At 49.6% G+C, this 24241-nt stretch overlaps 1 protein-coding gene across 12 annotated transcripts in view; it reads left to right on the top strand.

The window, feature by feature from the left end:
• Positions 1–13641, top strand: part of LOC113617895 (actin related protein 3B) — a 105393-nt gene extending 91752 nt beyond the window's left edge. For 5 of the 12 annotated variants that reach the window (XR_003431823.1, XR_003431817.1, XM_027101433.1 and 2 more), the window contains 2 exons: positions 9653–9708; positions 12772–13641. Coding sequence is in view for 7 of the 12 variants with exons in the window: in XM_027101433.1 (XP_026957234.1) it covers positions 9653–9708; positions 12772–12784 (69 nt within the window). In the remaining 5 variants the exon portion in view is untranslated. Of the gene's footprint in view, positions 1–9652; positions 9709–10361; positions 10493–10706; positions 10948–12771 lie in introns of those variants that run through there. The other 7 variants (XM_027101432.1, XM_027101427.1, XM_027101415.1 and 4 more) reach the window with 4 other exon arrangements.
• The last annotated feature ends 10600 nt before the right edge of the window (positions 13642–24241 follow it).

Raw genomic sequence — 24241 nt, 5'->3', positions numbered from 1 at the left:
CCCCCATCCCCATCCCCATCCCCATCCCCATCTCCATCTCTATCTCTATCTCTGAGTTGGCCTCCTAGGACCCATTCTGACAAAGTGGCTTATGGTTTCACAAAGGAGACAGCCCTGTGATCACGTGATGGCTGTGTGGTCTGCTAGTGCAGAGGTGTGCATGCCAGAGAATAGGGAGAGAGGATTTTCCCCTCTTGGGGGGGTGGTCACATCAATCTGAATGGGACTTTATTATTTTTAAGGATGTAGGAGTTCCCCAGGTGGCCTGGAATGAAGAGGCAAAGGCACAGAGACTGGTGTGCAGAGGGAGGTGAGCACTGCAGCCAGAGGTTGGGATGGCCCGGCACGGGTGTGGAGAGACCAGGCAGGACCCATGGAGCCTTGGCTGCCGTGCTCGGGGCTTCACCCTGGAGCCAGTGGAGGCCATGGAAGGACTGCAAGCAGCAGAGGGATGTGAGCATATTTCTCTGCAAGAAAGGCCATTATTGTAGCACAGCATCAACTGGGGGTGGGAAGGCAGGGTTCCCACCGAGAGCTGGAGGTCCAGATCGGTCCTCTCTGCTGATTCAAATGCCTCCAAGGCCTCTAAGATACAACTGGGAGCCATCTCCTGTGAATGGATGTCTCCTTTCCTTAATGCTACCAGATCCCCTGGTGTGTATCACAAAACTCCACACGTTCTCCTGTGGATTCCTATACAGCCCCTGTAAGTCCATCAGTCATGGGGTGTGCCATGGGTCATAGGATATGCCACTGGCTATAGGTTGTGCCAGTGGTTATAAGGTATGCCTCGGTCATAGGGTATGCCAGTTGTTCTAGGGTGCGCCATATTTGAGGCTGCCTCTGTTCTCTGGACCAGATCACACTTTGACTTCTTTTAATCACAGAGAGAAATTTTAAGACACCAAGATATAGAAACTGGCTCATGTGTTTGGAAGGCCCTATATGTTCTACCAAGGGCAGTGGTCGGAGAGTTTCCAGTGCTTCTCGGCCCTGCCTCTGGTGGTGGTGGGGGGACTTAGAATTGTCTGAGCAGGGACTTCCCTGGCGGTCCAGTGTTTAGGACTTCACCTTCCAATGCAGACAGCGCGGGTTCGATCCCTGCTCGGGGAGCTAAAATCCCACATGCCTCGTGGCCAAAAAACCAAAACATAAAACAGAAGCAGTATTGTAACAAATTCAATAAGACTTTTAAAATGGTCCACATAAAAAAAAAATCTTTAAAAAAGAATTGTCTGAGCGGTGCTTTGCCCTGGGGGTGCACGCAGAGGCACACAGAGCAACGGCAGAGGGGCTTCTCACAGGACAGGCAGACAGATGCCTGTCCTGTTCACCAGCAGCACCACAGAGGGGTTCTCTCCATTTCTGTCGTGTTTTTAGCCATTAGAGACTTGAGGTGAAAACCAAGGACAACCTCTTTACCTTATTCGGAGCACAAAGGGTGCATCTCTCCCTAATCTGTGACTTCTCAGGGGAGAGATTGTCGATGTTGGAGAAATCCAATTACCGCTTTCTTTTCTCTCTAATCTGTATATATCAGAAAGAGCATGCAAGCAGGGTTTCCTTCCTCAGGGCCGGTGATTAGGAGATAAGCATGTCGTATTTTCCATTGGATGAGGGCCTGTCTTCCTGGAGAAGGCTGGCACCTGGGTGGACCTTGCCATCAGCTCTGTTGGTGTCGCTTGCTCCAGGAGGGAGGAAAAAGGATTACGTAGTAGTTGGGGGTTCCGTCCCTTTTGGGAGTTTTCCAAGTAGTTACCATTATATGATTTATTTCATCTTCAGATTTTATTGAAGGCCTATTATATGCCAGTGTATCCATCTTCTAGGCCTGCCACAAAAAACTACCACAGACTGGGTGGTTTAAACAACTCAGATTTCTTGTCTCCTGGTTCTAGAGGTGGGAAGTCCCAGATCAAGGTGTCTGCTGGGTTGGTTCCTTCAGAGGCCTCTCTCTTCTCAGCTTGTAGACACGTGTCTTGATCGCCACATAAATGCATGTCTGCCTGTCTTGTATGCACGTCTGACTCTGTGTTCGAATTTCCGCCTTTGATAAGGACACCAGCCATCTTGGACGAGGGCTCCCCTACTGACCTCATTTTAACTTGATTTGCTCTGTAAAGACCCTATTTCCAAATAAGACCATGTCATGAGGTACTGGGGTCAGGGCTCCGAAATACGCGTTTCAGGGAGGACCCAGTTTGATCTCCAACAGTTGGCGGGGTGTGAAGTCCTTCTTTCCCCTTTGCCCCATGTTTGAGGGTGTCTTGGTCTATATTTATATGCCTAAATCCCTATAATTTGCAAGAGCGTATGCATGCTTCCCCAAACCATGCAAGAGACGTGTGGAATTTCATTCCTGTAACAGGTCAGCATTGTGACCCATAAGCCCAGGAAGAGAGAAGCGGAGTCTGGGTGGCCAGCACTGCCAGGCTGCCGGCCTGGCCTCTGCCCACAGATGCACATGCACGGCCAGAGTCTCCCTCATAAAGGACGTCCCTCCCTTGGACCTTAATTTCTCTCCGGAGCTGGAGGCCCCGTGCTCAGCGCCTCTGCTCCAAGCTCTTAAGCACGACCCAGATCACTCTTTTGTGTCCTTTCCAGAATTAAAAGAAACTTCTTGGTCAAGCCTGCAGTCAATGACATCTTTTCTGGTGGAAAAAAGTAAACCACGTCTAACATCTGTGATTCTAACGCGCGCTCTGTGCCGTGCAGCCCCTCCCCCGCCTTCTCCAGGGAGCCCGCTTGGGGCTGAGCCACCTGGCTCCCCAGCGAGGACCCAGCGTGGACCGGGCTTCCCCACAGATCTCCCCCACGGGAGGGGGAGGGAGTGGGGGGCAGCTGCCGAAGGCGAGGGGCGCGTGGAGCTTTAGGGATAAGTTGCGGGTTTTCTTGCAGACATTTGGCAACTGTCTGCCAGTGTAACTTAAATGGTTTTCTTTTCTTCTTTTTAAAAATTTATTTATTTATGGCTGCGTTGGGTTTTCGTCGCTGCACGCCGGCTTTCTCTAGTTGTGGAGAGTGGGGGCTGCTCTTCGTTGCGGTGTGTGGGCTTCTCTTCGTTTAGGTGTGCGGGCTTCTCATTGCTGTGGCTTCTCTTGTTGCGGAGCACGGGCTCTAGGCACGCGGGCTTCAGTAGTTGTGGCACGCAGCTCAGTAGTTGTGGCTCGTGGGCTCTAGAGCACAGGCTCAGTAGTTATGGCATGTGGGCTCAGTAGTTGTGGCACATGAGCTCAGTAGTTGTGGCATGTGGGCTCAGTAGTTGTGGATCGTGGGCTCTAGAGTGCAGGCTCAGTAGTTGTGGTGCACGGGCTTAGTTGCTCCGCGGCCTGTGGGATCTTTCTGGACCAGGGATTGAACCCGTGTCCCCTGCATTGGCAGGCGGATTCTCAACCACTGCGCAACCAGGGAAGCCCCTAAACTGTTTTAAAAAATTAAATTCTGTCCAAAGTTTCCACTTTAGAGCCGCAGACAGTGTGTTGGTTTCAAGCTGTTTTTCAGGATGATCTACTCAGAACCGGATCTGTAAGCAGCAGCCAGGCCGAGCTGGGAGGGCAGGCCAGGCGTGGGAGTGAAGTCAGCCGTGTGTGCCTAGCTCCCGCCCCATCCGTCACCCGCAGCCCTGGGACCCTGGGGACCACTGACAGTATCAGAGAAGCTCACAGAGTCTGTGTTTCTGACCAGACTGTGCATCTACTTGACCAGCTCTCAGATAAGACAACCGTGCAGCTTCCTTGTAGAATTACATCCTTCTAGCATTTTCTATTGGAAATCTCTGAAGAGATTCTGAGAACAAACAGCTTCTTGGTGCAACGATTCTCATCAGACCGTTTATTCTCTCTCTCCCCATGAAGTATGTCGGGAGTAAAATTAGAGCCGATCATGTGTCTGGCTACAGTCACCTGGTTAAAGCGCTCAGTCACCCGGCAGTTGTCACTCAGAAGGTGGTTTCAGAGACCCTCCCCCTGTCCCCCGGCAAAGCCACCGAAGAGCATGTTTTCCACTGCCCCCTCTTGTGCGTTCGTTATTTTATTTATGTCCCTAAAAATGGCCACCAGGTTCCCTGAGTCCCCATCACTGTATTTGCTTCTACTCTTGGGGAGGGAGAGGGACAGTGTGATGGGGGAAGCAGAGGTCGGCGCGGGGAGGAGGCCATCTGAAAGTGGCGGTGTGAGATGGAGAAGGCCTCGGGACACGTGGTGGTGAGGGATGTGTCCTGGGAACCAGTGATTGCTCAGGAGGCAGGAGGGGCAGGGCTGGTAGGGGAGGGAACGGGGGAGGGCAGGTGCCCAGGGGAGGTCGAGCCCTGCCACCCTCCGGGTGGGGAGATGGGCCTTGGGGAATCTGCAGGCAGCTGCGGGGCAGGGGATGGGAGGACGGGGTTGAGGGGCTCGTGGTGATGTGGTGAAGAAAGGGAGGGTTTTCTCCAGCTTTGGCCCTGCCGGAGCTCCTGGACCCTCGCTGGGTGGCCGGGCACCGGGCTTCTGGCTGCGGGCGGGTCAGCGTGTCCCCCATGCATGGGGCCTGCTTTTAAGTGCTCGCGTATTCCAGGAGGTCACGTTCAAAGCAGGCATGGACCACCATTCCAAAAATATAGTCCATGGATTCCCTTACTTTTGGGGAGCGGTCATACCCCCTTGTGAGTTTGTGGCCTATTATGAATGACGTGGAACGTGGTGGCTTCTCTCGATGGACCCCATGCCCTGAGCGACCCTGACATTCCCCACCCCAGGCCCCGGCTGGCTTACCTCCTCCAGGTCTTCTCCATCACCTTTTCTTCCAAACCCACCTGTCCCCTGTCCCCCAAGGATGTTGCGAGGTGGGTAGTTAGCCGTCTGACAGACTCAGGGCAACACTGACCTTCTGATCTGGGGTTATGGCATCAGGATGGTGACTTGGGACGTCAGCCCGACTGCGAATTGGCTTTTGGTTTCTCTGTATTTCAATTGTCGTGTGCCGTGTCAGCCAACGCCTGGCTATTCCAACAGTCCAGTGTTGCCGGGTCTGTCTCCGTAACAGGGCCCTGGCTGGCCCTGACCTGCAGGGTGGCCACGGGGCTGAAACGCAGACACAGCTGGTCCTTCCTTTAGGAGACAGGCGTGTTCCTGGAAAGCCACACATTGCAGCAGATTTTCCCATGAAAAGTAATGGCAGGTGAGGCGGTCCTAGGTGTGTCCCTCTGCATGTTTCTACTAACAATCGATATAACATTTCCCACTATTATTTGTAACAATAGCATACATTAAGTGACAATGAAAATACATAACGCACAGTGTGGGCGCTAAGAGGTGGGGTTCTGGAGTGGGGCTGGGATCAAATTCCAACCTTTTCTTTTCTGGTCAAGAAATCTTTGGTGAGTTATTTCACCTCCTCTGTGCCTCACTTTCCCACCTGTCAGATGGAGGTCCTAATCGTTGCTGCTTCATAGGGTTGTCTGAGAATTCAAAAGGTGTACATTCTTGGCTCATTGTAAGTGCTCGATAACTTTTAGTCAAAGGTGTTCCCTATAAAATGAAAGGGATAAAGAAATATGCGTGTGGCTTCCTTTGGTTGTAGAGGTCTGTAGGGCTTGCTGGAAAGAAACAGACAACCCTGGGGAAGACAGGGGGGTGACTGGTGGTGGATGAAGGAAAACATCACAGAGAAAGGAAGGGGGAATCGAAGGAGAGAAGGGCCACTGTGACATCACTGACACATCACGATGACATCATCAAACAGTGGTGTTGCACTGTTGGTGGGAATGTAAATTGGTGCAGCCACTATGGAGAACAGTATGGAGGCTCCTGAAATAACTAAAAATAGAGCTACCATGTGACCCAGCAATCCCACTCCTGGGCACATATCCAGACAAAACTATAATTCAGAAAGACACATGCACCCCTATGTTCATAGCAACACTGTTCACAATAGCCAGGACATGGAAACAACCTAAATGTCCATTGACAGATGAATGGATAAAGGAGATGTGGTATATATCTACAATGGAATATAAAAAAGAATGAAATATTGCCATTTGCAGCAACATAGATGCAACTAGAAATTATCATATTAAGCGAAGTAAGTCAGAAAGAGTAAAAGACAAATACCATATGATACCACATATATGTGGAATCTAAAATATGACAGAAATGAACATATTTACAAAACAGAAACAGACTCATAAACACAGAGAACAGACTTGTGGTTGCCAAGGGGGAAGGGAGAGCGGGAGGGATGGATTGGGAGTTTGGGATTAGCAGATGCAAACTATTATACAGAGAATGGATAAACAACAAGGTCCTACTGTATAGCACAGGGAACTGTATTCAATATCCTGTGATAAACCATAACGATAAAGAATCTGAAGGGCTTCCCTGGTGGCGCAGTGGTTGGTTGAGAGTCCGCCTGCCGATGCAGGGACACGGGTTCGTGCCCCGGTCCGGGAAGATCCCACATGCCGCGGAGCGGCTGCGCCCGTGAGCCATGGTCGCTGAGCCTGCGCGTCCGGAGCCTGTGCTCCGCAATGGGAGAGGCCACAATGGTGAGAGGCCTGCGTACAGCAAAAAAAAAAAAAAAAAAAAAAAAAGAATCTGAAAAAGAATGTGTGTATACATATACCGGAACCAGTTTGCTACACACCAGAAATTAACACAACATTGTAAATCAACTGTACTTCAAAAAAACAGCTGGGCTGCAGAAGGAGATGGTGCTGTGACTCCTTGCAGCTCCGACGCACCCACAGAGCAGAGATGAGGCCACAGTCTCCTCATCACGTGACTCCTTGGCCCCCTGACTCCCAGCAAAGGCTGCCCGATTGATTTCTCCTTGCTCACATCTCTTTATAACATCAAATTTAAAGCAAAGAGAAAACCTTGTGTAATTTCCTGGAACCAGAGCTTCCTGATGATCTCCTGACTTTTTCTCAGGCAGGCAGCAGGACAGGAGAGAAGCCAGTCCCACCGCGCAGCACCGGGAATCCCAGGGAGCCGGGGACCACAGGAGCAGGGGGTCTCACAGGGGTGAGGGCACACCCAGGAGTGTTGTCGCGCCCTAAGCACTGCAGCCCGGGCAGCTCCCTGCCGTCCCGCGGATCAGCCCACGTGCACGGGCTTCAGAGGATTCCAAAGCTTAAATGAAAACTGCCCAACGAGTGGAGGACTCTTTACCATCCGATCCGAATGCCTCTCCCAGGGGCCTGTTGGCAAGGCGTGAGCTGTGAAGAATATTTCCCACTGCTTTCCAAAATGAATGCTCACGCTTCCATTTTAACTTTACTTGCATAGCTGGCAAGAAGAAAGATCTAGACCTGTAATATGAGAGATTTTGTAAGCTAGCAAGAGAATGGATTCAGTTTACATAGAGGCAATGTTACTTGGAAGAGATCGGTTAGGTCAAAGTTACTGGGTTAATTATAGCAAGTTGGTAAGTGAATTCAATTTTCCATGCAAACATTGTTCCTAACTCTAAGGGGACAGGCATGATTTTCTGCAAAAGCATATTCTAAGATTTCTTCTAACAAACGTTTAAGGGGATCTTGAGTTAATCTAGGTTTAAGGTTATAGGTAGGTAATGAGGACAAATTCTCTGAAGATGGAGGCTGATAATGACCAGACATAGAGCATGTCCAATTTGACCTTAAAGGAAACTTTGTCCGCCTTGGCAGGGAATATCTTTTGTTCTGCTGCAAAGCATGTGGCTGTAACAATGAATGAACAAAGTGCAAGCGGCCGACAGAAGAGTGTTTTCCATATCGTGCAGAAGTCACGTTTTTATCCGTGATTTTTCCTAGCGTGCAAACTAGTAAAAGAAGAGCACGGGAAGCTCCAGCTAAGCAGACGAAAAGGGAACGATAAAGATAAGAACGGAAATCAGCGACCTAGGCGGCAGATAAACGAGAGAGAAAATCAGTGACACTGGAAGTTGCTTCTTGGAAAAGGTCAACCAAATTGATAAATCTCTCGCAAGACTGATTGGGAAATAAAGAGATGAGGCCCAAATTACCAGTGTCAGGGATAAAAGGGAAATATCCTACATGATAAGGATAAGAGAAGGTTTTGAACAATTTATGCCAAAAACATCCACAAATTCCACAACTTAGATAAAAATGGGTAAATTTCTTGAAAGACAAACTATCAAAACTCACCCAAGAAGGAGTAGATATACTGAGTCACCCTGCGTTTATTAAAAAATTGAATTTGTAGTTAAAAACCTTCACATAAAGGAAACTATAGCCTTAGTGGTGAAGTCTACCAAAATTTAAGGAAGACGTAATACCAATTCTTAACAAACTTTCAGAAAACTGAAGAGGAGAGAATACTTTCCAAATCATTCTCAAAGTCCAGTATTACATCGCTACCCAAACCAGAAAAAGACAATACAAGAAAATAAAACCACAGACCAATAGACATGATGAACTCAGATGTTCTTAACACAACTTTAGCAGTTTGAACCTAAAAATATATAAATATATAATACATCATGGCCAAAAGGGATTTATCCCAGGAATGTGAGATTGGCATTTAAAAATCAACATAATCCCATTTGTTTCTTTTTTCTTTTTCTTTTTTTTTTGCGGTACGCGGGCCTCTCACTGCTGTGGCCTCTCCCGGTGCGGAGCACAGCCTCCGGACGTGCAGGCTCAGCGGCCATGGCTCACGGGCTCAGCCGCTCCGCGGCATGTGGGATCTTCCCGGACCGGGGCACGAACCCATGTCCTCTGCACCAGCAGGCGGACTCTCAGCCACTGCACCACCAGGGAAGCCCTATTTTTGCTTTTATTTCCTTTGCTTTAGGAGACAGGTAAAAAAAAAATTGCTATGATTTATGCCAAAAGTGTTCTGCCTCTGTTCTATTCTAGAAGTTTTATGGTTTCAGGTCTTACATTTAGGTCTTTAATCCATAATAAAATCTCCTTGCAAGCTCAGGGGAGAAGTGTGGAAGGCTGAATAACGCCTGCCAAAGATGCCCAGCTCCTAATCCCTGGAACCTGTGGATGTTAACCTTATATGGCAAAAGGGACATTACAGATACGATTAAGTTAAGATCTTAAAATGGGGCAGTTACCGTGGATAATCCAGGTGGACCCTAAATGTATCCCAAACGTCCTTGTAAGAAGGAGCCAAAGGGAGCCTGTTAGGTTGCAGGAGAAGGCAACGTGACAGTGGAAGCAGGTGCTATGCTGCTTGCTTTGACGCTGAAGGCAGTTGCTGTGGCTCATTCCAGAAGGAATGAGCCCTTGAAGCTGGAGAAGGCAAGGGGAAGATTCTCCCCTAGAGCCCTGGATGCAGCATGGCTTCAGCAGCACCTTGATTTGACCCAGTCCTGGTTTTTGACTTCTAAACTCCAGAACCGTAAAAGAAGCTATGTGTGTTGTTTTAATTCACCGTTTGTGATAATTTGTTACAGCAGCCATAGGAAACTCATACAGGGAGAAAACTTGATATGAGAAAAAGCATCTGTCCAAGGCGGGGACCCTGCAGTAGACATCCTAGCTGTGTTGGTTTGCTAGGTGGACCGGGTGGCTTACACAAGAGGATTTGTCTTACAGGTCTGGAGGCTGAGCTCGAGGTGTTGGCAGGGCTGGTTTCTGAGGCTGGTTGGGAGAAGCTGTTCCAGGCCCCTCTCCTGGCTGCTGGTAGTTCGCTGGCAATCTTTGCTGTTCTTTGCCTTGTAGGTGTGCCGCCTGGACTACATGACAGACCCGATAAAACCCTGGACACCACGGCACAGGTGAGCTTCCCTGGTTGGCAACACTTTGCATGCGTTGTGTTGTCACACACTTGCTGGGAGTTGTGTGTTCCCCTGTAACTGCACTGGGAGAGACACCTGCAAGCTTGGGGCTGGTTCCTCCAACCACGACCTTTTCTCATTGCTGGTTTTAATCTGTATCTTTTCTTTATCATAAACCATAGCCACGAGGATACCAGCTTTTCCTGAGTCCTGTGGGTCCTTTTAGTGAATCATCAAGTTCGAGAGTAGTCTTGGGGACCCACTGACACAGATATATCACATAGACCCCCACACACATCTTGGGTGAAAATGGAGTTCTATAGGCAATGATGAACGTCTACAGTCTTTGCTTGGGTAGTGCGTGATAATAATGTGTTTTGGGTGCTGAGAATGGAATGGGAGTGTCAAGAGAATTGGCCTTGGGTGCATCAGCTCTATGGTCCAGGTGGTGCTCTGTCTTGGTCCTGCAGCAGAGGAAGAATGAGAGGGCTGAGATTTGTTTCCCTGGTGATGGTGGCCATGTGGTCGTCTATCAATGGGCTATAGGTATCTCTCTTCCTGTCCTGTGATAGTGGGCACAGGGGCAGGTAACATCCAAGGCTTGGAGCTGACCAATGGATCCATAGAGAATTTGGTTCCTTCCCCCACTTCAGAACTCTGATGAGGTGCCAGGCTGTGGGCGTGAGATCTGTCTTCCCCCGTGGCTGCCCAGAAGTGCTGGTGACACAGCCTTGATGTGTGAGGAGAAAATGCCCCGTGGGATGACTTTGATCAACGAGGGAAGGTACATGCAAGGAGCCAGCATCCTCCCACTTCCTTCCCAGATGAATGGTTCTGAGATGCAGAGGTTCTAGACATTCCCATAACATCTCTTATGACTAAGCAACTAGGTGTGTTTTTCGTGAAAGTGTAGCCAGCTCTGAAAAGCATGACCTTTTATCTTCTTTCCCCTCTTCCTTACCTCGTTCTCCTTTCCCTGTCACTCTTGCTTCCTTAAGGTTGCACCTGCAATCAAACGTGAGCACATCATCTTTGCTCAGGCTGTGTTATAGGGAATCCTGGCTAACACAGCATGCTATGATAATGGGATGGATTAAAGGAAGTTGCGATGAATGGAATTTTGCAGAACAACTTGCCTTCCTCGAGAGACACGGCTCTGTTGTCCAAGTCATCACAGAATGAGTGCTACAGGGGTAACCTGGGCTTGGCAAGTGGCTCAATGCTTCCCAGCTCTTCAGGGTATGAGGACACTTTTTAACATAAAGAAGTGTGTAGGTGCTCACATAATGACAGATGAATGTTTAACATCAGTGCCAAAGTTCTTCTTTGCCTCTCCAGACACACTCTCTGGCCTTCTCCATCTGTTCTGAGCCCTGAGAGGTTGCCCTATATTGACTCACCAGGTCCTGGGCCCTAGGCTCCCCGTGGGGGTGGGGAGAGCCCAGAGGAGGATGAGGTCATGGTGCTAATTTCTCTGACCCCTTCAGCTGTGGAGTTGCGACTGGCTACAGCCCCTCCGCTGCCCCCTCATCTAGAGATGGAAGGCTCTCCACTCCTCCTAGCTCTGGGGAGCATCACCGTCTTTTCCTGATTTCCCTGGATTAATAGTCCTCCCAGTAAACTCCTCAATCACCCCCTTTGAGTGTCCATTTATTTCCTTCTGGGACTTTGACTGATATAGTCTATCTTGAGCCAACTCATAAAGTCAGAAATATTGTAGGAATGTGTTTAGTGCATCTATATTTTGTAAGTCACAATAGTGTCACATGTATTCCCCAAATTGTATGCACAATCATTACTACTTATTCAGTGTTCAATCAATGCTTGGTTTGAGTACAGATCTGTAGGCCCCTTGTAATGATTTCCCAGGCTCCCAGCAAGGATCCAGAGTTCTGAGCTTGGGAACCCCTGTCATAGATCATTGGAAATTGAGGCATCTATCACCCTTGCCTTGAAAACTACTTGTGACTTAAATGTCATGGTCCCCAGCCTGGCTATAACAGAACCACCTTCTGAGTTTCACCCCTGATGATCAGTGACATTTGCGATCAAGGATTTAAGTAGCTGAGAGTTCCCCTACGAGGACTAGGGAGTTTGAGTCATAAAACGTTGGCTTTTGGAAATAAAGTTCAGCAATGGGAGTGAACGGTTTACTAACGGTACCTTACATACCATCAGGGCGCACAGAAGTTTCAGCACTTCCTCTCTTCCTGGATACACAGGAAATGTTTCCCATCCCCATGGCAATAACTAATCCCGGCCGCTGGGCTGGGAGCAGACGTGGTCTGGGTCACCTGGGGGGAGCAGGTAAAGCTGCTGGGGGTTCTCCATGGGCTCTTCCCCTGATGCAGGGACTCTGATATCACAGTCAGGTTGTGTCACAGTGAGTGAGCTATGCAGACCCTCAGTGGACTTGGAGTGAGCACAGGATAAACCTCATTGGGATAGTCTGGAATTGATTCTAATCACAACGAAACCGAGCTTCTCCTAACTGATTTGCCATTGTTGAGATATTGCTCAACGATGATTACTTATAATTCTGAAACTATACTGCATCTTGGGAAAAGGCTTATAATACAAGATTAAGTAAAACGATCAGGCTACAAAATTGCATGTAGTTGATATATAGTCATTGAAAAATATACACGTGGCCCACACTGGATAGAAATGTATAAAAGTGAAAATACTTGTCTAAAGATTATGGGGATGATGAGTCATTCAAATGAAAAAAAAAAAACTGTCTTTGGGCTTCCCTGGTGGCGCAGTGGTTTAGAGTCCGCCTGCCGATGCAGGGGACATGGGTTCATGCCCCGGTCCGGGAAGATCCCAAATGCCACGGAGTGGCTGGGCCCGTGAGCCATGGCCGCTGAGCCTGCGCGTCCGGAGCCTGTGCTCTGCAACGGGAGAGGCCACAGCAGTGAGAGGCCCGTGTACTGCAAAAAACAAACAAACAAACAAAAACAACTGTCTTTGAAATGTCTTTAAAATCTTTGAAATGATTCTAATAGTTTCCTCTTTCTTCTTCTCCTTCTTCGCCTCTTCCTCCTATTTTATTTTTGCAAGAACTGGGAAGTAGGCATTTCTTTATGGCAACGGCAAGATGAGCGGAATCTGCTGATCCCGTGGGTGGAGATGGAGCTGGAAGGAGGGACCCCGCCAGGCTGTGCAGCCCGAGCTGGTGGCAGCTGCCCCGGAAGAAGGCTGTTCGGGTGCCGTGCAGTTCTTGGAGGATTTGAATGAGGTACTTAGAGTGTAAATCTAGACTTTCAGATTGGTTATTTTCATGCTGTTCACATTTTCCATCATTATTATGTTTTTTTAAAATCACTTTTGGCTATGTTCCATTTGATAACAATACGCCTACAGCGGTGGTTCTCAACCAGGGACAGTCTTGCCTCGGGGGACATCTAGCCACGTTGGGAGATGTTTTTGGCTGTTATGACTGGTTGGGGGGTGTTATCTTGGTGGGTAGAGGCTGGGGATGTGCCCACACCCTACAAGGCACAGGCAAGCCTGCAACCAAGAGCTGTCGGGTTTGTGTGCCAGCAGTGCTATGGGTGGAGCCTGGCCTGAGGGTAGAGGAGGAAGGGTTTCTGTCCCAGGAGCCCATGACCTCAGGAAGGCACAGTTCGAGACCTCCAAGGGAAAGGGAAGGCTCGAGTGACCCCCACGTGTGCAGCCAGCTCCCCATCCCCAGGGACCCTCCCTCTGCTGCAGAGGGTTGCACCTGCTTTTACAGGAGCTCTTTCTTCATTCCTCCCAGCGATCACATCTTTCTTCGGTGACAGGCAGGACTGGGGGTACCTGGCAATGGCACGTTCCTGGGGAACAAGCAGAAAAGCTCATCTTTTAAAAAAAAAATTTATTGAAGTATAGTTGATTTACAATGTTGTGTTAATTTCTGCTGTACAGCAAAGTGACTCAGTTATACACATATATATTCTTTTTCATATTCTTTTTCATTATGGTATATCATAGGATATTGAATATAGTTCCCCATGCTATACAGTAGGACCTTGTTGTTTATCCATCCTACATATAATAGTTTGCATCAGCTCATCCCCAAATTCCAATCCATCCTTTCCCCACCCCCTCTTCCCCTTGGCAACCACAAGTCTGTTGTCTAAGTCTGTGAGTCTGTTTCTGTTTTATAGATAGGTCTAAAATATGACTTATATGTCATATTTTATTTTATTATTTTAAATTAATTAATTAATTTTTGGCTGCGTTGGGTCTTTGTTGCTGTGCGCAGGCTTTCTCTAGTTGCGGCGAGCGGAGGCTACTCTTCATTGCGGTGCGCAGGCTTCTCATTGCAGTGGCTTCTCTTGTTGCGGAGCACGGGCTCTAGGCACACGGGCTTCAGTAGTTGTGGCGCACGGGCTTAGTTACTCCACGACAAGTGGGATCTTCCTGGACCAGGGCTCAAACCCATGTCCCCTGAATTGGCAGGAGGATTCTTAACCACTGTGCCACCAGGGAAGTCCCATATGTCATATTTTAGATTTGACATATAAGTGATATCATATGGCATTTGTCAGGAAAGCTTAGCTTGACCTTGATCTAAATCCCACCCACTAGGAGAGCATCTGCAGCATTCTCCTTGTAGATGATAAGGTCAACAGGGGAGGGAGTTGCTGGAGAAATTCCTGGAGAGAGCCTCATTAGAGGGAGTGGAGCTGGGGTGTATTTTGTGTATTTTGTAGGGGGGCGTGGAGGTGGCCAGCTGGTCCCCCTTCGTGGGGGGGGGAATCCTGCAGCCCCAGATGCTGGGAGGCCTTCAGGACCTATCTTGCCCACAGAGCTGCCTCAGCTGCCGTCCTGGGTACCACCTCCATGTGGGGCAGGGATGTGGAAGCTGGCCAGCGGGCCCCGTGGGGCAACTCTGCAGCATCGTGCCCTCCACAGGCGTTCACGCCTGCCAGGTACCCCTGCTCAGACTCCATCACAGCATCGGCTCTGGGGAAGCCAGCTGTGATGGGGAAGAGAGGATTCCGGAGGCTCAACACCCAAGGGCTTCCAGAAGGGACTGGAATGCAGGACTTACCTACAGAAAGGCTGCTCAGGAATGGAAATGTCAAGGCAGTTTGACACAGAGGCACTGCCAGCTGTTGAGATGTGAGGGCTTCTTGGGCAGTGATTCACAGCGGGCTATCTATTTTCCTGGCTGTGCTACTGCTGACAAGATGAAGTGCATTCCTGACATCCAGAATTTCCCAGGAAAGATTTCATTGTCTCGTTCACCTGTGAGAAGTGAGAAGTGAACTTGATATTTCTCTGTTCAACCTTCATCAATAATAAATTTTTCTGGTTGGCTTATTCCTGTTGATTCTTAATGAAGTGGTGCTTTATGAGATGCCATTCATTTCTAAACTTCAGGGAGAGTCAGGGATGTACATGGCATGGTAGAGTGGATGCGTTAGACGTCGAAATGTATATTAATGGCTGTGTGCATACATAACGCGGTGAAATAAATACACAGTTATTAGGGATTTAATGCACGTCATTCAGAAAGGGATATATCACACATTAAAACATAATTACTGGCTTGGAATGGAAATAGATCATCTGCTAAAGCAGATTCATCAGCCTGACTCCAATACATCACCCGCTGAACCAGAGAGAACACACACCGGGTCTGACACCGCACTGCCTCGCCCGGGCCCACGGCCACTGATTTAGACCCAAAGCGCTAGTATACTAAATGGGTGACCACCCCTTGCCTGAAATGTATTGCCACCTAGTGAAGAATATCTCTGTGATGGAGCTCATTGACTGAGAATGAAATCCACTCGGTCAGGGCCACCCCGAGCAGGCGGCTGTTGGCGGGAGGCCGGGCCCGCAGGAGAAAGCAGCTGGGGTCTGTGAGTCACTCGGCGATGGGCCAGCTCTCGTCCAGGGACATAGAGGAGGTGGCCTCCCTCCCTGTGGTTTGGGCTGGCTCCCCGTCTGGCCGCAGGGCCTGGGGGCAGGAGGCTAGCTGCAAAGGGGGACAAGCTTCACTGTGTATTTTGTGTATATGTTCAGCTATGTCAGCCCCCTTCTCTGATCTCCAAACACCATCGTGTGCGGGGTGTGCAGAGGCGTGGAGAACCCTTTCTGTGTGCTTCCTTAGGGCTGCTCTGTAGAGGTCTGCCTTCCCCCAGATCACTCGTGCGGCCCACTTTCACCAGAGGGACGTGTGCGTGCGTGATGGTATGTGTGTGTAGGTGGTGTGTCAGTTGGGATGTGTGTGTGTGTGTGAAGATATGTGTGTGTGAGGTTTGCTTCAGGCTGTGGGTTAGTGTAGCCGCTGACGCGGAGCTGGGGGCTGGAGTGAGGGGCAGGGGTGCAGAGGACGCTGGCCCATCATCGTTTACAGGCTGCCCTAAAGAGGGTCATGACTCGGCCGTGGGCCTGACTGTCTGTGGAGAACCCAGCCCTCCTGCCTCTTAGGTCCCTCTCAGGAGGGGCTGCGTCTCCACAGAGAATCGACAGCGCCCAGGGCGCAGGCAGCAGCGGGGCCTCCGCGTGAGATGGGGCCGGTGCTGGACCACAGGGCGAGAGGGCTTCGTTTTGTGAGAAACCCCCGTGTGGTCTTCCCGGTTGGCTGCGCCACGTTGCGTTCCCACCAGCAACGACGCGAGTTCCTGTTGCTCCCCGTGCTCGCCAGCATCTGGTGTGTCGTGACAGCTCGTTGTTGCCAAAGGCAGTTTTAAAGAAATCTAGGTGAGGTTCTCCTTCTCACCTGTTCCCCTCTTTCCTTGCACCTCATTTCACCTCCCAGCCCATTTCCCTCCCAGCCCACACAGCCCCGGGACCCTCGGGACACCGTAAGGGTCTGCCGACCCCTGGAGAGTCTCCAGTCAGGCTGGCGGTCACGAGAGGCGCCCTGTGCTCTAGGGAGATGCTCCCCCACCCAGACCCCCTTCCATCCATGCAGTTGTTTTGGGGGCTGTTAGAAAGGAAGGGTCTCAGTTTGCTCAATTCACAGAAATGTTAATGGACTGATAACCCCCGAATTCTCTAGATACTCCCATTCTGAAGGTACGGGTCTCATTTGTTCAGTGTGGATTTTGTTGCTGAAGACCCAAATTAATTTAAACCCAGAATCTCTAGATCTCTTAGTGTCTCTGCTTCCTCCCCTGTAAAATGTTCCTATTGAACTCTAAGGATGAATATCTAAAGTCCTATTGACCAAAGTGATTAAAGGTGAGAAAACATTGAATAAATCGGGCAGAGTTTTGGCAGTCGTAGGGGTCGGTGATGGGTGTCGGCCACAGAGCAGGCTGGCATTGCCTTTGCCTGTCCTGTGCTTGGCCTCTGAACCACGCTTGCTTTTCAACTTCTTCCCATCTTTCTCCTCTAAAACAACAGGGTCTCTAAAAGTTCCCTCTGACTTTTATTCTCAAACCCACAGAGGCTCCCCAGCAGCAGCATAAAGAGGCCCGTGGTTGGAAGTGGGGGCAGAACAGCCATAGCCACTCATATATGGGCTGCTGTTAAATTGGGCCGACAAGGGACACTTTGGTAACTATGTCACTCTTATAAAGGGCTCCATTGCTCTGTGAGCAAGTGACACAGCAGCCCCAGCCTGCCTGTGACATACCCAGCAGTTCTCAAAATCAAACTGTGCAGGGTGGTCACCTGGAGGGGGGAAGAGAGGCTTGTTGAACATTCAGCTTACTGGGTCCCACCCCCATGGGCTCTGATTCTATGGGCCTCGATGGGGCCCAGGAATCTGTGTTTTTATTAAGCACTTGCCATGGACTGAATTGTGTCTCCCCTAAATTCATATGTTGGAGCCCTAGCCACCCACTGTTTTTGGAGATAGGGCCCTCAAGGAAGTAATTAAGGATAAATGAGGTCAAAAGGGTGGGGCCCTGATCACGTGGGATTAGTAGCCTTATAAGAAAAGACATGAGATGGTTTGTTCTCTCTCCACCATGGGAGGACACAGTGAGAAGGCTGCCACGTGCAAGCCAGGAAGAGGGCCCTCACCAGAACCCAAATTGGCCAGCACCTTGACCTTGCAATTCCAGCGTCCAGAGCTGTGAGAAAATACAGTTCTGTATTTAAACCACCTTGTTTATGGTTTTCTTTTATGGCAGCCAGAGCTGACTGGTACAGCACCACAAGTGGTTCTGGTGCAGGGTCATTTATAGGCAAAGAATCAAGGATATCACAGCTAATTATGTTGTCAGAATCCATAGGTGAACCTTGGTGTGTGGCCTGGGTTCTTTCACTGAGTCATTCCGCCTTTGTGCTGATCCAACACTGGGTTTGCCCTTCTCACTGGGGATGGAAGGAGGTCAGGAGCCTGCACGGTGCCCACAAGTGCCCAGGGCTGTGCAAGTGCTTTGCGTGTATTATCTCATGTCAGCCTCATGCCATTCTTCACACTGTCTGATACAGTAGGTCCTCTTACTCCTGTTTTACAGACCAGCACTGTGAGGGTCAGGGAAGGAACATTGCAGGCTGCAGGGCACCCGGCTAGAGAAAGGCAGAGTCAGGATACTTCTGATCCGAGTCAGTCTTCCTCTTTTTATCATGCTAGGCGACCTTGGACTTGGGTATGGCCAGGTACCTTCCTGAGTCTCCAGAATGGCTCCTCTGCTTTGCTGTTGTCTGTGAGTGTTTGTGGTCAGAGCCTGGGGCATGTCTGGGCACAGTTTGCCTTTTCTGAGGCTCAGAGGGTCATCTGGTGGTGACATCCCTGAATTTACTGGGTCCCTTTTGTCCGTCTCCCTCTTCACTTTCTTCTGGTTTTTGGAAGTCAGAAAGTAGCGTCTTCCCAGGACCATGGGCTCAGTGATATTTAACCAAGACTGTTTCTTGGATCTTCCTCTGCAGTTGTTAGACTGTTCTTTTACCTTAAGATGGAGAACCCATTCTGGGAAGGTACATATATTTTTTTCCAATTGATTTCTTGTCAGGTCTAACAAGATCGATCAAATCATATGGACAATATAACTGATTTAGCACTCATAAAGTCCCACGACATCTCATATGTGCCAAGAATGAATGATGAGGTAAAGCTTCTCTGTGTCTCTTCACCCTCCTGGTCCCAGGAGGACACCTAATCCATGGGCTCACCTTCTAAGGCTCCCTCCCCACCCAGCAGACAGCTGCCAGGGAGACCCAGGGCAGGCAGGTCCTTAGTAGGCAGGAGGAAACAAAGCTGCAGAGAGGGCAGAAGGATAGATTTTATCCATGAACTAGCAGGAGGAAGAAAGCAGAAAACGGTCTGATGGTGCCACTGGAGAGGAGGTATCTGAAATGTCCAGGAAAAACATAATTGGGAACGTGAGTACGTTCCATTTTGACTTTGAATTGGGAAGTTCTGTTGCAAATCCCCATCTACCGCCTGATGAAGAGGTGTGCCTGCACAGCTGTGATTGGACCATGCGACCTGGCCCTCCCGGGTCATGGCTGCTTGGTCAAGGATGGTCACTGGGTCTAAGATGGGCCTGAAGAGTCCTCCCTTTGGAATCTGAAAGTGGACACTTAGAATCAAGCAACACCCACAGTATAGCCTGTCCCACTAGAGTGAGGCTCTGGGCTGAAGGCTTACAGAACCCTTCTCCTGAGATCCCTGGGGGTGTCCTGGCCCCATTTCTTCAGCTTTTCTTGGGATCCCTGAAACCCACAACTTACAATATATTTTCCTTTCTGGAGCGAGCCGTCTTGGATTGATGTTCCTGACAACCAAATATATCTTGATTAAAACATAAAACAGATTTTTCATGGGACGTAAAACAGATTGCTTTAGGGGGTGATCCGCCCTACCTCATATAGATCTTGGAATTGAGAAATTTTATGTAAAGTGGGCTTTAGAAACCACGTGGTCCTAGGGTTGCTGATTTGTAGCCTGCAGGAGGGTTTCTTGTGGATTTCATGTACAATTTTTGGAATATTTTTAGATGCCCATGCAGGCTCTCCAGGCCCTGCTGTTCCCTTGTGTCTCACACCTTGACTATACGCAGCGTCGTTCCTTTCCAGCCTTTGAGGACATTCAGCTTGTGACTCCTGATTGAGCCCTACCCTTGAACTTTTCAGAGAGGTGAAGTGACTTTCCCAAGGCCACACAGTTAAGTATCATCATGACTGGGGCCAGAATCACGTTCCTCTGATTTCCAAGAAGAGTAGAAATGGCATACTAGCTGTGGTTAATTTTCCCCCCAACTTTACTGAAATATAACTGACATATGACATTGTGTAAGTTTAGGGCGTACAAGGTGCTGATTTGGTGCCCATACATGTTACAAAGTGACTTTCACAATAAGGTTAGTTAGCACACTGGTGGTTATTTTTATGTGTCAACTTGAGTGAGCTAACGGGTTCCCATAGAGCTGGCAAACCATTATTTCTGGGTGTGTCTATGAGGGTGTTTCTGGAAGAGATTAGCATTTGAATCAGTGGACTGAGAACTTGGGGAGACTGTGGTTTCTGACACAGATTGAGACAGAGGGCATTTAAGGTTTGCTGGAGGGTCCTCTTTACCCCAGCGCTTCGTGGGAGCTGGCATGGAGTCCTTTCCGGGGCCTCTGCAGTCACATCACCTGGGTGGGTACTGCCCTAGGGCCATGCTCGTTCACAGACGTTGACAACTGGAGTCCCGCAGAGCATCCCGGGAAACAAACTCAGCACCTGGCTCTTCTGCTTTGCTGGCGTCACTGGCAGGAAGAGACAGGCTATCTCAGGCCTCCCGTGCCTGTGTGCTATGTTTGATCTTGATGGTCACCATCTGTGTGCCCTGCTGTTTTGAATCTCCATACCTTCCAAGGAGTGGGCGTTCTGGGGATGATGACTTGTGTCCTTTTGTTGTCTGGCCGTCTGCCCTTGATCAGTGGCTGGGGGCTCCTCACGGGAGCCATGCAAGTCAGCGATGGATCACAGCGAACCGTCACCAGAATGGCTTGCCAGGATGAAGTGTGGCCGGCAGGCCTCAGGAGGTGTTGGCACTGCCAGGAGCTGCATGGTGTTTGGTTAAACCTGTGTGTGTGTGTGTGTGTGTGTGTGTGTGTGTGTGTGTATTCAGAGGTACCCAGGGGGAAAAACCCACACCCAGGACCAGAATTACGGAATCGTAAATGTGTAAGTGGGAGAAATCTCAGAAACTTGAAAGCTCTCTGCACTGTGACAGGTGACACCAGTCCACATGGGCAAATGATTCTGACTGATAAATGACCTATATGAGCTTTTGAAGGCCACCAACAGTAAAATATATGTTGCAGCACTTCCCAAGCAATGCCCCGTAACAAATAGCTATTGTTTGTGGCCTCAACACCATAGTAATTCTGTGACCATCCCCCCCTCAACCCCAGGCTCAGGGCACGTGTCTTCAGCTGGTCCTTCAGAGGCAGCCCTGCTTCCTGTGGACACCTCAGCACCTGGGGTTTCCAACCTGGGGTGAGTGAGTCCCACCTTCTGCTCGTGACTTTCTATTGCAAAGATCCAGGACCTTCTCACCTGCAGGCACCCCTGGGCAGGGGAAATAGAACCTGGGGAGATGCTAGTACTCACCTGGGCACACGTGGTATTACCAGACTTGCCAATTAAAGGAAAACCCAAAGAAAGTGGACCCCAGGGCAGAGTGAGGGGCTCACACACACACACGCTGTAGGTAACTCAGATGCTGATGTAGCTTTTCAGATTACAGGTATGCCCACAAGTGAGGGTCAATCCAACATGAAAGTTTAATTCCCCAGGTGGTTAAAGGTAAGATTAAATTCTAGGTGAACGTTTTTCAGAGTAAGAGGCTGGAATTCTCACTCTGCGATGGGAGTTCAGAGCACGGGTGAAATAGAAGAGCTGCCATCCTGCCCACAGCCCATAGGGCTGTGAGCCAGCAGGGGCTGTGTGAGATCGGGGGGCATTGAAGTTGTGGGGTGATTTCCCCCTCAATGCACATGTGCCTAGAGGTGCCACGAATATGCTGAACCCAGGTGCCAGGTGCACTCATAGCTCTGTAGGGTTCTTCTGGGTGTGAGGTAGCGGGGGATGGGGAGAGGCCACCTGAGAGGCTGGGCCAGCTGTCCCCACCCTGTCTAGACGCCCGGATCCTCCACACAGTGAGAGGGGAGGAGCCACCGTGCATCCCCAGGGAGAGGAGAAAAGGATGGAATCCAGTGTTTTCCTGAGAGCAGTTTCTGCTGGAGGAAGGTGGGCAGGGGGAGACCACAAAGGCACTGAACACCCACGGAGAAGCAGGGTGGGTGCCATGGACTGAACGTTCGTTTCCCCCCAAATTCATATGTTCAGACCTAACACCCAAAGTGATGGTGTTAGGAGGTGGGGCCTTTGGGAGGTGATTAGGTCATGAGGGTGGAACCCTCACAAAAGGGATTCGTGCCCTAATAAAAGACAACCCACCGAGCTCCCTTCCACCCTGTGAGGACGTGGCCGAGAAGACGTCCATCAATGAACCAAGAACCAGGTTCTCACCAGACACCAAGTCTGCTGGTACCTTGACTTTGGACTTCCAGCTTCCAGACTGAGAAGTCCATTTCTTTGTTTATAACCACCCAGTCTGGAGTTCTGTTGTCGCAGCCCTGAGAGGACTAAGAGCCAGGGTGTGGGGAGGGGCAGGACCCGGTGGAGGGAGAGACCCCAAAACCAAGGGTCGTAGACACAGGAGGCAGGTGGCCCTGGGATCTGGGCGGGACCCTTGCAGCTTTGCACACACAGAGCAGATGCCTCATAAATATTTCCCGTTTGCCTGAATAATTTCACTGCTTTCAAGCCCCCCAGTGAAAAGCCTGTGAAGTGTTAAAACGAGGTGAAGAGGGGAGAAGTCGGAGCCTCTGATAGTAGAAGCTCTGGTGAGGTGAACTGGGAAAGTGCCGGCTGTTAGGGGATGCAGAGTGCCGGTGGAGCAGATAAGAGCGTGCTGATAGATGAGGACTAAACATAACATACAGGAGTGGATGCAGAACAGGAAGCTTTATGACGAGTTACTGCATGGAGCCAAAGATTCAGAGACAGGCGGGGGAAAACCACCGCAGGAAGCCTGCAGGGGAGCAGTTTATAACTTCGAGATTCGAGTGGGAGAGCAACACCTTCAGTATCAGAAATTGGGCCTGGGTGGGCTTAAGATCCCCACCCAGATTGTCAGCAATTCAAGGTTGGGTCACGTCTCTTCTTAACATTTCTTGTATCTTCTCTTGCCCAATATCATTCTCCCCCGCAGCCCCTATAATTGGTGGTTTTCACACAATCATCATAAATCCAGAATACTGAGGGCCAGTGGAGTGGTGTCTGTCTCTTCCCTGCTTCCTCCTGGGACCGTGATTCTGAGCACATGTGTCCGGCCAGCATCATCTAGTCGCTGGTCTGAGCGACCAGCCAACTGCCCGGCTGTGAGAACCAAGGGCTGGGGGTTGGACAAGGGCACGGAGACCACGTCACAGCCAGGACCCTGGCTGGGATGACTCAGACATGGGGAAGGAAGGACGGGATGTGGATGCTGGGGGCCAGCTGGTCCTCTGCAATGACATTCACTGGGCCACGGAGGCAGTGCCAGTGTGGTTTCCATACACCCTCCCGTCCAGATTTCTTTGTATTTATGGACCGTGGAGTGTCGGGGGACTCAGAGTGAAGGTTTGTGTTGAATTTTGATAGATTTCCTCGGCCTCAGTTTTCTGGTAAAATCATTTTATTCTTTCATCTTCATTGAGTAGGTTTTGTCATTTCCCCTTATTTGAATGATTTTCCTTGTGTTCATGTCTTTTGTTAAAAGGCACCTCCAGCGTCTTTTGGGTGTGGGTACGGCTCATGAATGCTCTGATCCAGCCCACTGTTTGCTTCACTGTTGCCCCAAAAGTGCCTGATTCCCCTTGCTCCCCATCTGAGGGGCCCTTCTCATCCTTCTCCATATCAGGGTTCCCCCTGTTTCCCTTAAATTCTCCATCCTGTGTCAGGGTTTCTCCTCGTACGGTGGACCCAGTGACCGGCCCGGCCTTTGGAAACTCTAACACTCCCTCTTCGACCTCCTCCTTTGATCCGCAGACACAAGTACCCTGCAGAGAACTAGAGAGAAGCTCTGCCACTGTTGCCACCTTTCCTAAGTGTCTGAGCTAGGTGCTAAGTTCCTGCAGGAGCATCACTTTAGGTAGACCTGTGTGTGAACATTGTTGAGACCCGTGATGCAGACCAACGAGGGTACAGCCAGAGGAATCTGTGCAGCCTGAGTTATAGCATTCATTTTTTTATTGACGTATAGTTGATTTACAATATTATATTAGTTTCAGGTGTACAGCATGGTGATTCAAAATTTTTAGAGATTATACTCCATTTATGGTTATTGTAAAGTATTGGCTATATTCCTTGTGCTATACAATATATCCTTGTAGCTTATTTATTTTATACATAGTGCTTTGTACCTCTTAATCCCCTACCCCATCCTGCCCCTGCCCCCTTCCCTCTCCACACTGGCAACCACTAGTTTATCCTCTGTATCTGTGATTCTGTTTCTTTTTTCTTATGTTCACTAGTTTGTATTATGTTTTAGGTTCCACATATAAGTGATAACAGTGTTTGTCTTTCTCTGTCTGAC

This window comes from Aethalodelphis obliquidens, unplaced genomic scaffold, assembly GCF_003676395.1.
Source record: "Aethalodelphis obliquidens isolate GAN/ISIS:26980383/991018 unplaced genomic scaffold, ASM367639v1 scaffold5, whole genome shotgun sequence".
Lineage (NCBI taxonomy): Eukaryota > Metazoa > Chordata > Mammalia > Artiodactyla > Delphinidae > Aethalodelphis > Aethalodelphis obliquidens.
This window is presented reverse-complemented; position numbering and strand designations above follow the sequence as displayed.